Here is a 16,088-nt window from a genome sequence, read left to right on the forward strand (position 1 = left end):
AATACCGAGTACTGTTATTGGGCGGTAGAATAACTGATGAGCGGGTGGTACCTATCCAGGGGTAGAGTAGAAGGGTTGCACAAAGCCCTACCACCAAGTGATATATTATGTAAACACCTGTAATATATTATGTTACCAAGATGGCCCAGTGGTTACAGCGCGTGCATCTTAACCGATAGTTGTGGGTTTACATCCAGGCAAGCGCCACTGTATATCATGTGCTTAATTTGTGTTTATAATTAATCTCGTGCTCGGCGATGAAGGAAAACATCGTAAGGAAACCTGCATGTGCCTAATTTCATAGAAATTCTGCCACATGTGTATTCCACCAACCGCATTGGAATAGCGTGTTGGAATATGTTCCAAAATTTACAGGCTGTTGTTGTTGTTGTATATTATATTACCAAAATAGAATATGGTACACAAATATATTACCTGAGATGATATAATTGCACCAGAACCATCTGTCCAGGTGACATTCGGCTCGGGATACGCATGGATTTTGCATTTCAGCGTGATAGGATCACCAAATTCAACATCTACTATTGATTCTGATAAAATCGTTACCATTGGCGCCGTTACCTTAGCTTTTTCTATTGGAGGAAATAGAAGAATAATATTATTTATTAATTAAAGTTCTATCTTTAAAAATGAAGAAATGATTATTGAATTTTTAATGAACTGTTTTCGATTTTCATCATTTTGTACGTCATCATTTCATCATCGTATATTTTGGGTACTCTTATTGCTAGTATGTAGCCTGAACCATAATCTAATTTATGAAATGGATTTAAAGTAATGTATCTAATAATGGAGATCAAAAGGCAATTACAGTTAATTAGTCATTAGTCATCTATCAAATCTTAGTAGGAATCATATTGGTTATTCTTTTAGAGCTCTCTTCATTTCTCATTCGTGAGTTTTCGAAAGTGTTATAGGAAATGTAAAAATTGTTATTTCATTCATTTTATCATACTATACGGTGTCCAAGTTTGATCCGAGTGAATAGCTCTATAGACTGCAAAAATACGTTAAAATACTTGATAATAAATTAACCGTGTGTATTTCTCAAGATTTACCTAATTCATCTTGATATTCGGATGTACTTGTCGATATCCTTGTAATTTTTTCTTTCTTCTCTGTAAGACCATTTATCTGTAATGCACAATTTAAACAATTTAGATCTATTTAAGCTATGACAGTATTTTGAAAATAAATCTTATCTTTCTTACCGCTATTTTGAACATACCCGACGGTGGTTTAAAGGGTTCTGTTACATATAATTGTTTTTCTACGTTTATTATTTTCAAAGGTAAGACATTTAAAACGCTATAATCAATATCCCTTATCTCGGCTGTTTCTAATGTGACATCTTTTTCAACATTATCTAATTCAATTGCTAGGTACTGTTTATCTAAAACAATGCCGGAGAGTTATTTTATAATTTAATGAGCATCCTTATTGATCTACAAAATCAGCCTGTAAATTTCTTACTGCTGGAATAAAGGTCTCCTCTCCCTATGAGGAGAAGGTTTGGAACATATTCAATAAGGTTGGTGCAATACACATGTGGCAGAATTTTGACACATCCAGGTTGCCTCACGATGTTTTCCTTCACCGCCAAGAACAAATTGATTTATAAACATAAATTAAGCATATGAATATTAAGTGTTGTTTGCCTGTATTTGTACCCGCAATCATCGGTTAAGATGCACGCGTTCTAATCACTGGGCCATCTCGCCTTAATGCTATAGTAAAAATGTAATTAATACCTTTTAGTCCTTTGAGTGGTTTAGTTGATGTTTCGTTCATAGTGGTAGGTTCGATTTTAGAAAAACCGTATTGAAAGCAGACAGTGGTCGATGCGGAAACAACAACTGAACATTTTACATCATTATTTATATGAATAGTATAGTCTCCTGGTACAGCGATCATTTTATCAACCTGTGATTAAATAAGTAAGTAAGTAACAGTCTGTAAATTTGCCACTGCTGGGCTAAAGCCTCCTCTGCCATTAAAGAGAGGGTTTGGAGCATATTCCACCACACCGTTCCAAAACGGGTTGTTGGAATGCACATGTGGCAGAATTTGATATCAATTATTAACACAAAATGTATAAGCACATATATATAGCGGTGCTTGCCTGGGTTTGAACCCGAAATCATTGGTTAAGTTGCACGTGTTATAACCACTGGGCTATCTCAGCTCTGCGATTAATTTGAACTATTATTTAATTTACTCGAACGAGGTACTATGATTTATATATCTACGTGGTAGGGTTCTCTGCAAACCCATTTATCATTATCATTCACTCATCGTATATTCCGTCCAACAGCAGTACCTAAAATTGTTCTGATTCTTTGATGATTAAGTGAGCTAGTGTACTAACAGGCATAAATAATAATATCTCACAGTAAAAAAAGTACGTCCACTTAAAAAATACAAAAAAAAAAATTATGTTTGTTTTGTGATGTTGACGTTTATTATTATAATTACTGTAATAATTAATAGTTTTGTTCATATTATATTCATAATTTTTCTTATTAATCATTACAAATAATAGCATAGTTCTTATTACACTTACTGCAGTTTTTTTCGTATGAGCGATTTCTATTGTGTCAATGATGTTTCCACCTGAATCTGTAACGTGATAGTTTGGAGAATCACATGATATAGATATCATGACATCTTGTATTTTGCTATCGACCGTAAACTGAAATCAGAGAAAATTAATCAAATATTTAGCTAAACATTTTGAAAACAGAATCGATGGTCTAATAATTCTATTAAAAGACATCTCGTGATGAGTAACAGCCTCAAAGCTCAATGTAGTCTATACATATAATTAAATTGGAGTGTCTGTTTGTAATATTAAAATAGCCCTTTTTTACTCAATGCATATGTATGTATACACGGTTCTTATACCTAAATAACATTTTGTAAAATTTTTGTGTGTCTATTTGTTCCGGCTAATCGTTCACTGGCAGATAAGTAATATAGTAAGGAGTAACTTAGGTTACAATTTTTTTTTAAATTCAAACGCGTACAAGGTTGCGGGCACAGCTAGTCTTAAATAAAAAAGTTATACTAGAACACATCGGACTAAATCCTATAATATTACAATTAAAAATGTTTTAGTCGGAATCCTGAAATTTAGATGGATATGATCTCAGGAAAGATACATAAGAAATTGATATGACTTTAATCTTACTAAATTATTTTGATAGAATAAATATCTACGTCACTGACAAAAGGACTGTCAAGATATGGTCGCTTTACTAAAACCCTCACTCCTTTTGATGGCTTGGAGCGTATATTATCAAGCTACTCGAAAGCGCTTTAGTATTTGAATATGATTAGACGATGTTTTGATTCACAGCCGCGTAGAAGCTGAATTGTAAACACGAATTAAAACTGTTCAAATCTACTGCAATATTCCATTATTTACGAGTTCTACCACGGGACCAATCTTTAAACATGATAGTTGATTACAATTCAAGCGTACTCACTTGGACAATGTCGCCCTTTTTTTTAATATTTTTATGATTCAATATCGTCCGTTTGCTTTTAATTGATTCAATAATATAGTTTATAATCTGAAACAAAAATACATTACGTTATGAATATTTTTAAAGACTTTTATTGAACGTCGTAATCGTCAGGTTACCTACCTTATTAATGTCGTTTCTGTTTATGTTAAAGATCTGCCCCGATGTCGCCTCAGTTAGGTTTTCGTAAACAGAATAATATTTACCGACGAATTTTTTACACATCCCCGTCAAAAGAAAGTTAACCTACAACAAAATACACAAATATAGTCATATAGCTATTATCGACGCTTGAAATGCAATATTTACTTAATGGGAGATTCGAAATTCAAATATTAAAAAAAAAATCTATAAAAATTCAGCGAATCGTTAGATAAATATTACAACAGATATAAAAATATATTTTTTGTAGCTTTATATATTAAAATAAGACTTCTTACATTTGAATAGAAGCTGTCTAAGTCCCTTAGATAAAAAAATCCTCATTTGACAAAAAGGTAATATTATCTAAGCTACTACTAAAAATTCAACATATAAATTTACGTTAATTCATATAGTTTAGAATTTCGATACGGATGTATTTTATCTTAAGAGATCTTATATTTTAAAAGCATTCAAGTTAACTTTTCGAAATAACAACAGTTCTCAGTATTGTTGTGTTCCGGTCTGAAGGGTGAGTGAGCCAGTGTAACTACAGGCACAAGGGACATAGCATCTCAGTTCCCAAGGTGGTGGCGCATTGACGATGTAAGGAATAGTTAATATTTCTTACGGCGTCATTGTCTATGGGTAATGGTGACCACTCACCATCAGGTGACCCATATGCTCGTCCGTCAAGCTATACCATAAAAAAATAATTAGAAAGGTTTTCGTAATCATAGAAAATGTTCTTTATTATTAAAGTATCTGGATGATCTTTATAAGTTTCACTAAACCAAAGAGTGCTTAATTATTATCGCGCAAGAAAATAAATAAAGGCGTTTTTCTTTGAAAACAGTTTTTGTACAAAAATACTCCATTGAATGGAACTTACAAAATTAAATATACAGAAATAATAAATATAATGATATTTATTTATTATTCTATAAACAAACATCATCATGTGATCTCAAAGAGTAAGACTGTAAATAATATCACATTATTACATAAATTTTATATAAAAAAGTAACAATTAGTGACTGAAATGATAAAAAAAATTTAAACCCGACTGCAGTTGAATAATAAATAAAAATTTTAACAAAAAGAAAAACCGACTTCAAACAAAACACTATTTTAAAACAAATGAATATGCACGAAAAAGTAATAAAAATAATTGCGTATTCAACATATTTTTAGAGTCTTCCTAAGTTAAATGAAATGAAAAATATTAGACTACTTAAAAGTCGATTAACGATTATATCATGTAGTTATAATTATTGGTATATTTGGAGTCGGTGTCAGCCACGGTGCCCTTGCCCCAACAATCAAAAGAAAGAAGCGATACGAGCCCCTTGATTGATCCAGTATATTATTGTGTAAAAGGTAATTTGTAAAAAACATATTTGTTAAAGTATTCTCGTATTGTTTTTTGATAGATATACTGTAGGGTTTTATTGGCTGACACCGACTCCAAATATAACAATAATTAAAATTTAATAAATAAAATTTTTATTTATTTTTTGATTTTAAGTGAAGCTGATGTTTAACTAATTTTTTTTTAATATGGATAGATTAAGTGTTCCGTTAATATGAGTCAGAAACTACTTCGAGGACAATTTCAAAGGAAACTTGCGAATAAAGCAAAAATAGACTTTCGAAAATGCGGATTTAATACGTCACGCGGCGTAAACTACAAGGATCCCTCGAAAGAGCTGTAATCGAACTCAGCAAAAAAAACTTTGAAAAAGACCAACCATATTTCGTACATCATATGACATCACATCACATACACAAAATTTGATTAAAGATAGTAAGAAATTCTGCCCCATATCGCACCCTAACTGCGAGCCGTATAGGAGTTCCATCACTACATAGTATAAAACAAAGTCGCTTTCTCTGTCCCTATATCTTTAAATCTACGCAACGGATTTTGATGCGGTTTTTTTTTAAAGATAGTTTGATTCAAGAGGAAGGTCTGTGTATATAATTCATGAACAATATAGTAAAGAAACACTGATAATTTTAGAAGTTTGCGATGTGATGTCGTAAATAAACAAATTCTGTAGTATATTTAGTATCAGTATTGCACCCGTGCGAAGCCGGGGTGGGTAGCTAGTTGATTAAAATATTCGACTAGGATAATAACATAAACATAACCACGTTACGGAAGGTGACTCAAATATCCAAATAACCTATAAATAAAAGATTCGACCGAGTATCGCTAACGTACTCCTCAGAATTGTTCCGTTCCCTTCCGTTCCGTTACTTTGTCATGGATCCTGTGCTCAGAACCTTACCAAACTTTCACCAAATTACCCTTGAAGTATATATTTTATAATAAAAAAAGAATTATCAAAATTGGTTAACGTGATTTTCAGTTATTCACCTATTTGTCGCGCATATACATAATGCAAATTTAAGACTTATGTCGTTTTCATATGGATACCATCATCGGAAAAAAAAATAAAAAAAATGGGACCCCACGGGAAGCACTACCTTTCAAACAAAAAAAAAATTATCAAAATCGGTCCACCCAGTGAAAAGTTACGAGGTAACAAACATAAAAAAAAAAAAAAAAATACAGACGAATTGATAACCTCCTCCTTTTGGAAGTCGGTTGAAAAAACAAACTGATAAGAATAAAAAAAGTTGTAAAAACAATGATAAATGTAAGCGTATTATAATATAATCAGACTGTATAACAATCAAAATATTATTTGTATATAAAGATATAGCAATAATAGCTAATTACTCTTTAGTATGTTTTCAACTTGAGATTAACCTCTTGTTATTGACCTTCACTTCTTGTCGCACCTTATTTGTAAATATTAAAAATGAAATACTTGAAATTAAAATTATCTTCTATATCATAGACAATTTTTGGCATTTGTAACACATGGTATGTCCAGAAATCTTATATACTATACTAGCACCCCGCTCCGGCACGGATGCAATAATGATACTAAATATAATACAGATATTTTTTATGTAGGACATTACATTAGAAACCTTTAAAATTGTCGGTGTTTCTTTATTATATCGTCCATGTATTTTACTTTATATAATGTAGTGCTAAGCCGAATTATTCAGACCTAAGATTGATTTACATTCGAATCTGTGATGACAGATGTATTTTCATATTTAGGTATCGAATATATCTGTAGTTGACAAATTGTTATTGAATAAAATCCTATGAATTTAAATACTAGGTTGGGGAAAAAGTTTCTTCGTATTTTATATGAAAAATCAAAAAATTTTTTTTATAGTTTTTTTACATTTGACTAAAGTATGTACCAATTTGTTCATAGGTGCCATTTTGTTCCATAACTTTTTGCCATCTTGTTGGTAGTGACATAAAAATTTTGGCTGTAAAAATTTTGGGACTTCTGATCGAAAAACTGCGACAAAAGGTTTTGGCAGTCCTCTCGTGATGTTAACCTGACACTGCCTAAGGAATTCTGCAGAGACCGAAACAGATGAAAATCTGAAGGTGCAAGGTCAGGACTATACGGCGGATAGATTTATACCTCCCAGCCAAACTCTCGTAATTTTTGTTGAGTGGCTAAAGATATGTGAGGTCTAGCGTTGTCATGGTGAAAAACCACACCCCTTCTGTTGATCAATTCTGGCCGCTTTCTCTCAATTTCTTGCTTCAATCTCATCAATTGTTCGCAATACAGTTCTGAATCGATGGTCCTGCCGGGCGGTAACAGCTCATAATGAATGATGCCCTTCCAATCCCACCATACATACAGCATTACCTTGTTAATCAGGGTTTTGCCACAGTCTGTGAAGCTTGACCGGCCTTTGACCACGATCTTTTTCGCACGTTCTTGTCGTATGTGATCCACTTTTCATCACCAGTTATCAGCTTCTTCAAAAATGGTTCGGTTTCATTACGTCGTAATAAAGAATCACAAATGAGTACACGGTTCATTAGGTTTCTCTCAGTGAGTTCATGAGGCACCAATATATCGAGCTTTTTTGTGTACCCAGCTTTATTCAAATGAGGAAAAACCGTTTTGTGGTCAATTGCCAGTTCTTCAGCTACATCGTAACTACTAATATGCCGATCTTGCTCCACTTTTTCAAAAATGGCATCAATTTTGTCCGTAACAGGGCGACCAGAGCGAGATGCATCTTTGATATCAAAATTTCCGGCTTGAAAACGCTTAAACCAAACTTGCGCTACTCTCACAGATACTGCATTAGGTCCATAAACATCACAAATTTTTTTCGCGGCTTGAGTTGTATTTTTACCTTTTTTATAGTAAAATTTTAAAATGTATCGAATTTCTTCTTTCGATTCACTCATTTTAACAACAACAAAAACAAATGAAAATCACACAAATTCCTAATTTGAATTTGGAAGTGACAATTCTAACTAATAGAATCTCATAACTGCTATATTCCTAATATTTTGAGACCTACATATACCAAACGATGAAAAAATACTTTCTAGTGTCCATATATTATAAAGATGTTTATTAACGGATTTAATGCTTTAAAAGTTGAATAATAAATGTTTATAAGTAACTATTAACAATAATATAGACATACACAACATTAAAATGTTGTGTATGTCTTTTAAATGACCGTTATTATGAATTTTTAATCAAATATTTATTTATAATGCCACACTGTATACATATCATTACAGGATTGTGTCCCAATCCAATATTACAGGTCTTAAAAAAAAAAAAATTTAAATATCCATCCATGTTATAATATAATACTAAATTGTATATCATATATTCCAAGCAGCAACTATTGTGAGTTCAATCAGGCTGCAACAAAACAAATCCACTCTGCCTGCTATCGCATTGAGAGTACGTAACGTGCGCGTCAGTGGTGCTTCCTTGAGCAACTTGGTTCGCCCGGTGGGATATGATTATAGCACTCATATTTGTGAAACCATGAACTGTACGGAGCATGACACCTAAATTTTGATATGCTTTTTAGCAACATTTTATATAGTGTAACATACTATAACGATAAAATAAAATCATATTATAGAACATCGATATTATATACCTAAACAAATATTTAATGACTATAACGCTCTCGGAAATCCTGATCCTTATGACGTATAAACAAAAAAGTAAAGTAACAGTCTGTAAATTTCCCACTGCTGGACTAAGGTCTCCTCTCCCATTAAGGAGAGTGTTTGGAACATGTTCCACCACGCTGTTCCAATGCAGGTTGGTGGAATGCACACGTGGCCGAATTTCTGTGAGAATTAGACACATGCAGGTTTCCTCACAATTTTTTCTTTTACCGCCGAGCACGAGATGAATTATAAACACAAATTAAGCACATATATATAGTGGTGCTTGCCTGGGTTTGAACCCGAAATGATCGGTTAAGATGCACGTGTTCAAACCACTGGGCCATCTCCGCTCTGAATAAACAAAAAGACGAGTCGTATCATCGCTATTATGTTCCGTGCGCTCTTTCTGTCTGTATATGTAAATCTTAATACACAAACCAGTTATTTCCGGTTTTAAATTTCTTCCCTATGACTTTATAAAATAAATATATAGACCAATTAATTCTATTGATGTTATAACTTGGTCTCAACAAAGTTATCGATTATAGAACTTAGATATTGTAATATGTTTGAACTCGTAATCATCTCTCACTAAAATGCCATCTATACAATCGAGATAAAAAAATAGTTGTCATTGCGCTTTTTAAAATATTATTGGTGCCCTATTGGTGACATCGCGAAATAGTTGACTGCACACCTTGGGAATGAGATGATCGCCTCCAGGCTATGTCAAATAACAAAAATATATTTGCATTATTATTAAAAATATATATTGTATATGTAACAAGATATGAAAAATATAAAGTTTCTTTCGCCGTTTTCTCTCAGGTCTGAGGTGTTAAATTCCGAACCGATGGTAGATTTTATGACTATCAATAAGAAAGTAATCACTTCTGCTTTGAATAAAGATTTTTGACTTTGACTTTGAAAAATCAGCTCCTCACTTAACAACTAAAAGGTCGTAAAACAAGAGAATCAAATCAAAATATACTTCATTCAGCTGTTTATCAATTTGTTTAATGTCAAATATCAATCATAGCATTTAATTTCCTACCTTTCGATCTTTATTACAATACCATGAAGAGAAAAAATAAAAAACAGAACTAATTTATAATGTATATCGGCACTGGAGCGCCATTATCATCTTTGTCTCTTAATACATGACTTGTATCACTCATCATGAGGGCGCGGGAATGTTGTTATTGATTCCAGAAATAAAAGTTGGTATCGTTAGATTACAATGTTGTAATGCTATACATGCGTTCGTACAATTATTTTCAATAGTTAAATCAAATAATGAACTGGGATTACAATTATAGATGCCGGCGATCTTTGCGTGACATACACTGCTTTTACCGGCCGTTATTCGTTGCCTTATTAAGATGAGCCATTTAGCGGCGCTGCAAGTCAAACGTTTCACCAGAGCAAGCTTAAATCAGCCTCGTCAGGTATTCAAAACTATACAAATTAATTTAATATCAATCAAATAGATAGCGCCGCATTTGGCGGGCGCCGTTTATTTATATAAATATGTTATTGTTTTTGACATTGCTTTATTAAAAACATTGAGGAAAACAGACAAACAGGAAACTAATTTATTCATTAACCTAGATATTTCCTTTCTGGAAATATAAATTACTATAATAATAAAAATATTTTAGACAAATTTTGAAATAACTTACTTGTATTGCTTTTTTTTGACTGAGACTCTTCACGAGATCTATTTTCTTATAATCTGAAGAGGAAGCATCCGTGAAGACATAGAAATAAGAGTTTGGTTTGCTAATTTTTAACGCTTCTTCTATTCCCGACATCGAGTACTCAGGACAGTCGCCTCCGTTTATTAATTTTATAGATTTTAAAGCTGCTTTGAATTCTTCTCTTTTTGTAGTCCAAGCTTTTACTTCTGTATCTAATTGAGAAAGAACTTCAACTTTAATTGTAACTTCTAAACAGTTAGATTTTATTTGATTTAAATCTACACACACACTTACAAACACGTACACTTAAACTGCTGAACTGATCTAGATAAAAAGCAAAAATATAGTTACATTCCCGGGGAAGGAAGAAGAAGAAGGCAAAGTGGGGTGACTGCTTGAGAGGCATAGTTAAAGTTTTATAAATTAAACTTGGATAAAGCCGGAGAATCAGCTAGTTATATATTACTAGCGACCCGCCCCGGCTTCGCACGGGTACTTGATTTGTATCATTGTATGAACAATTACATAAAATAATTATAAATTGTAGCATATGTGTTATTCTGATGTATAACCTATATCACTATAAAATTTCATCCAAGTCCGATAATCAGTTTTTAGTGTAAGAGTAACTAACTTACGAGTAGATAGATTCACCCACACAAACTTTTGCATTTATAATATTAATAGGATATTCAAATATAGTACGACAAAACTTAGATGTAGCATCGGCAACTTCGCCAAAAACAATTACTGCCGATTTATAAAGCCAATAGAAATGTCTCCCTATCGCACCATTCGACGCTATTCGTCGCTATAGATTCTCGCGTCAGTTCAACCCGAGAAAACAAGTGTATGTAAATCGACGTGTAAAATTAGGTCATTACAAGTTATTACGTTTGTGTAGATCATATTCACATGAGAAATAAATATTGATAATTTGGGATAGCGCCATTAATTCGGATGCGATCGGTTTTACGAATTTTGCCGATACTACATCTAAATTGTGTCGTACTATACGTTATTCGAAGATCATATTCAATATTTTACCACTTACTGGGATCATCAAATGTGACTAAGATGAAATCTTCGATTCGACTACTGTTCGATTCGAGTACCGCATCAAAGATGAGGTCGGTTTTCATTTTCACTTGATCGATAACTTTATGCATTGACGATGTTCTGTCGATAACGAAAACTAAACTAGACTTCGCTTGATGACAATTCACACAAATTGTTATATCGATCACGAGGAAGATGTACAATTTCACAAACGACATATCGTTGATTTATTTATAACGCAAAACTATACATAACATTACAGGAAATTTAATACAAATATATAAAAATCTATCTATGTTTTATATGATATATTCCAAGCTGCAATAATTGTGAGTTCACTCAAGCCACAACAAAACAAATCCACCCTATCTGCTATCATTGATTTATTTATTTATTGATCGATCACTCCATACACACTATTAACAACACATTTCTCAATTGCACTTTATTTCTGAGTCCGATAACACTTTCACACTATAATTAACTAAATATATTTTAATTTATTTACAAAAGAGTATTTACTAAACACAGTGTATCGACTTCGATTCGAATTTAAATTACAATAATTAATATCCGATTCATACGAGACCGTCGAAAACTTTCCTGTTATCATATTCAACACATACATAAAACTGCAATCTGTGTATGTAAGCGTTATAACGCGAAATAAGTGTATTAATGTAAATAACGGCTCTTATGACCTTTACCAAATAATTTAGATCGATCTCGAATTAATCTTAATCGATCGATTCTCCTCAAAGGGAAAGGAAGCCTTAGTCCATCAGTGGGAAATTTATAGGCTGTTGTTGTATATTGTATGTTTTGTACCTCTGTAGTCGAGTGGTGTGTGGTATTTTCATGCCGAGTCGAAGTGGATTACCATTAGTTTTTTTGTCTTGGGTATGGGTGTTTGTGGTACCGTCGTTACTTCTATTTTCCATAACACAAGTGCTTTAGCTACTAACATTGGAATCAGAGTAATGTATGTGATGTTGTCTCATAATTATTTACGAGTATATAATCATCACCATTCCAGACGGGAGACGTCCACTGCTGGACAAAGACCTCTCACAAAACTCTGAATTGCTTCCAAGAATTTGCCTTCTTAGTTTTATTATATTGTAAGGAATATATCACTACATATCTAGTATAAAAAAAAAGTTGCTTTCTCTGTCCCTATATCCCTTTGTATGCTGAAATCTTTGAATCTACGCAACAGATTTTGATGCGGTTTAAATAAATAGAGTAATTTGGGAGGAAGGTTTTTGTATATAATACATGGATTATATAGTAGAGAAAACTGATAATTTTAGAAATTTCGAGGAGTCGAGATGGCCCAGTGGTTAGAACGCGTGCATCTTAACCGATGATTGCGGGTTCAAACACAGGCAAGCACCGCTGTTTCATATGCTTAATTTGTCTTTATAATTCATCTCGTGCTCAGCGGTGAAGGAAAACATCGTGAGGAAACCTGAATGTGACAAATTTCATAGAAATTCTGCCACATGTGCATTCCACCAACCCGCATGGAAACAGCGTGGTGAAATATGTTCCAAACCTTCTCCTCAACGGGAGAGGAGGCCTTTAGCCCAGCAGTGGGAATTTATAGGCTGTTGTTGTTGTTGTTTGTTAGAATTTCTAATGTGATGTGTTAAATCAGCAAATTCTTTAGTATGTTTAGTATCAGTATTGCACCCGTGCGAAGTCGAAATGGGTCGCTAGGAAAAAGATAAGATCGAGGAATGACTTTAATATAATTAAAAAATTGCAATTTAATATACATAAATAAGGTTCAGGAAACGTGAAATTGGAATTAAAAAATATATATAGTCCGGCTACTGACTATATCATTTTTCAACGCTGCGACCGGAGGAAGGAACTGATAAAACATTGTGCACTTCGCGAAGGTTTGATGAAAGAGTTGTGACAAAAATAGATTGCTAATAATAATAGCGGAACCGATATGGCCCAGTGGTTAAAACGCGTGCATCTTAACCGATGATAGCGGGTTCAACCAGGCAAGCACCACTGAATATTTATGTGCTTAATTTATGTTTATAAGTCGTGCTCGGCAGTGAAGGAAAACTTCGTGAGGAAACCAGCATGTGTCTAATTTCATGGAATTTCGCCTTAGTGTATATATTCTACCCACCAGCATTGGAACAGCGAGGAGAAATATGTTCCAAACCGGGAAACTTTTATTTACCGGAAATTTACAAGCTGTTGTTGTTGTAACCTCACTCTCTGTCTAAACAGCCACCCCTCAATTGTACGTGACGCGTGTTGGCCTAGTGACCTTATACATATTACTATATGTATATATAAGGTATATATAGTAGTATATATAAGGTATGTAAATGTATGTAAAACATTCAAGATATGTAACATTCAAGTATTTAAATATAATATACCTTTTTTGGAATGAAGAAGAATTGGCAGAAATCGTAAAATGTAAAAAGTTTTATGTCCTCTCTAGAAGAACTTTCCCAGTAACTTTTTATATTTATATTGTATACGGTTTTATAAAAAAGTATTCGAACTTAATTTTAAATCATCAATGATGTTGCAGTAAACAGATATGTTATTAACGCGCAAAAAGTGAAGACTAGAAAACGTCCTATTTGGGACGTTTGCCTTTAGTCGTTTTAGGTAGTAATACGTTATAATACATCATAATTACGTAGTAATACGTTTTGCGTAATTAAAAATCTAGTTATCCCTTTTACTTATTGTTTTTATCAAGCTAACTTTTTACTTGTAACGAAATGTAAAATAAACGGTCCCCGGCGCGGCACACTTTTTTCTGTTGTTTAGTATGGGTATAACATATCTGTTTATTAGAATATCATTGGTTGTCATATAATTACTTTAAAACTATTTTAAATAATTTTATTTTAAAGTTTCGTTACATGTGGGTCCCACTTTTAAATTCAGTTTTGTATCTTATCATGGAAAACTATAAAAAGTGTAATAAAAACACGTAATACAAAGAAACAAACATTTCAGACTTCACTTCAGCTTAGACTTAATTTTCCGTTAAAGAAAAAAGTAAATGAGTGCCTGAGCCATAAAAAAAAACGCATGTATATTTGTAAATAATAGATAACCCAATACACGCTACGACCTTTGTACCAATAATAATTAATAAACAAGCGTTAGATATTGTGAATGATTTAACTTTCACATTGTACATTACACATAAGCTAAAATTATAATTATATGAGATAGCCCACTGAATCAATTAATCAATGAAAATATAATTTATTCAAGTAGGTTTTTACAAACACTTTACTAATTGAAGATATCACCAGTAGTACAATATTTAAAATACAAATTTTATATTAATTATTTTATTTTTAGTAATGTACTTTTTACTAATAATTTGAATTTATGAAACGGCAAAGTTAAAAATATAAGTGGAATTTGATTATGGAACCTTGCCCCAAGAATGATTTATTGTCTTTGGGGAGTCGGAAATTTGCCATTATAAGCTTGTTCTTACGTCTCGTGTACATACAATGATCATTACTGAATCTAGCAGTTATCAATGTTACTGTGAATGCACATAATATTGCTGTAAACACATTCTGTCGCAACAGTGAGATTTAATACTTTATTGAGAACACCCTGAGGACTCCATCTTTATCTCCAAGATTATAAATAGGTTGGTAAGGATGATAAGTGGTCGCCATCACCCATAGACAATGACGCTTTAAGAAATATTAACTATTCCTTACATCGTCAATGTGCCACCAACCTTGGAAATTAAGATGTTATGTCCCTTGTGCCTGTAGTTACACTGGCTCACCTACCACGGTACCTACCCAGACGGGCTTGCACAAAGCCCCACCACCAAGTAAATTTTAACAGGGTATACACATTCGTGCTCTTTTCATGTTTTCACATTGAATCATCGTGGTGGAATAAACTGCGAAACTTCTCATGAGAACAGACTTAAGCTCAGCATTGGAGCATTTAATTCGGATTTTTATTTGTATTTTCTTTATTATTAAAAATTCGTCGCTACGACACGCCCAGAAATTTCATTTCAGAATCTGTCAAAATTGTACTTTATTTTTGACGTGGATAAATTGACGCCGTCGTAGATTGAGTCCGTATTTCCTAAGTTAATTATCGTAAGTAAGCAACGAATTGGCTCGCAAATCTAGACTCCAAATAAGGTATTCCCAAAAATCCTATACACAATTCATTGCTGTCTAACTTAACAGGATTATACTGATATTGTGAAAAGACTGAGGTGTCCATTAGTGCCCCGATTCATATTATCATCATCCTCCTGCCCTTATCCCAATTTTATTTGGGGTCGGCGCAGCATGTCTTCTTCCATACTTCTCTGTCAGACGTCATCTCACAAGTAACATTCTTTCTAACCATATCGTCTTTCACACAATCCATCCATCCGCCATGATTCATATATAATAATTAAAAATAAAAACGTTGTGTTCCTGAGTAATTTATTGCCATGAGTTCCGTCGGGTACATGGCCAGTTACTTATCTATGCATATAATAAAATTGGAGCGTCCGTTTGTAATATTAAAATTGCCCTTTTTCCCTCAATGCAAATGTATATA

General features: G+C 33.0%; 1 protein-coding gene across 1 annotated transcript; it reads right to left on the minus strand.

Moving 5' to 3' along the window:
• Window positions 1–152: 152 nt before the first annotated feature.
• On the minus strand, window positions 153–12,086 carry LOC124538110 (hemicentin-1-like). The gene is made up of 10 exons (XM_047115112.1): window positions 11,491–12,086; window positions 10,419–10,648; window positions 3,672–3,794; window positions 3,510–3,596; window positions 2,585–2,713; window positions 1,773–1,944; window positions 1,233–1,414; window positions 1,080–1,155; window positions 436–593; window positions 153–167 (listed from the first exon to the last, which is right to left on the minus strand). Exons 1-10 carry the CDS (start codon window positions 11,711–11,713, stop codon window positions 153–155), a joined length of 1,395 nt encoding a protein of 464 aa, XP_046971068.1. The 5' UTR covers window positions 11,714–12,086.
• Window positions 12,087–16,088: the final 4,002 nt, after the last annotated feature.

This window comes from Vanessa cardui, chromosome 19 (assembly GCF_905220365.1).
Source record: "Vanessa cardui chromosome 19, ilVanCard2.1, whole genome shotgun sequence".
NCBI lineage: Eukaryota > Metazoa > Arthropoda > Insecta > Lepidoptera > Nymphalidae > Vanessa > Vanessa cardui.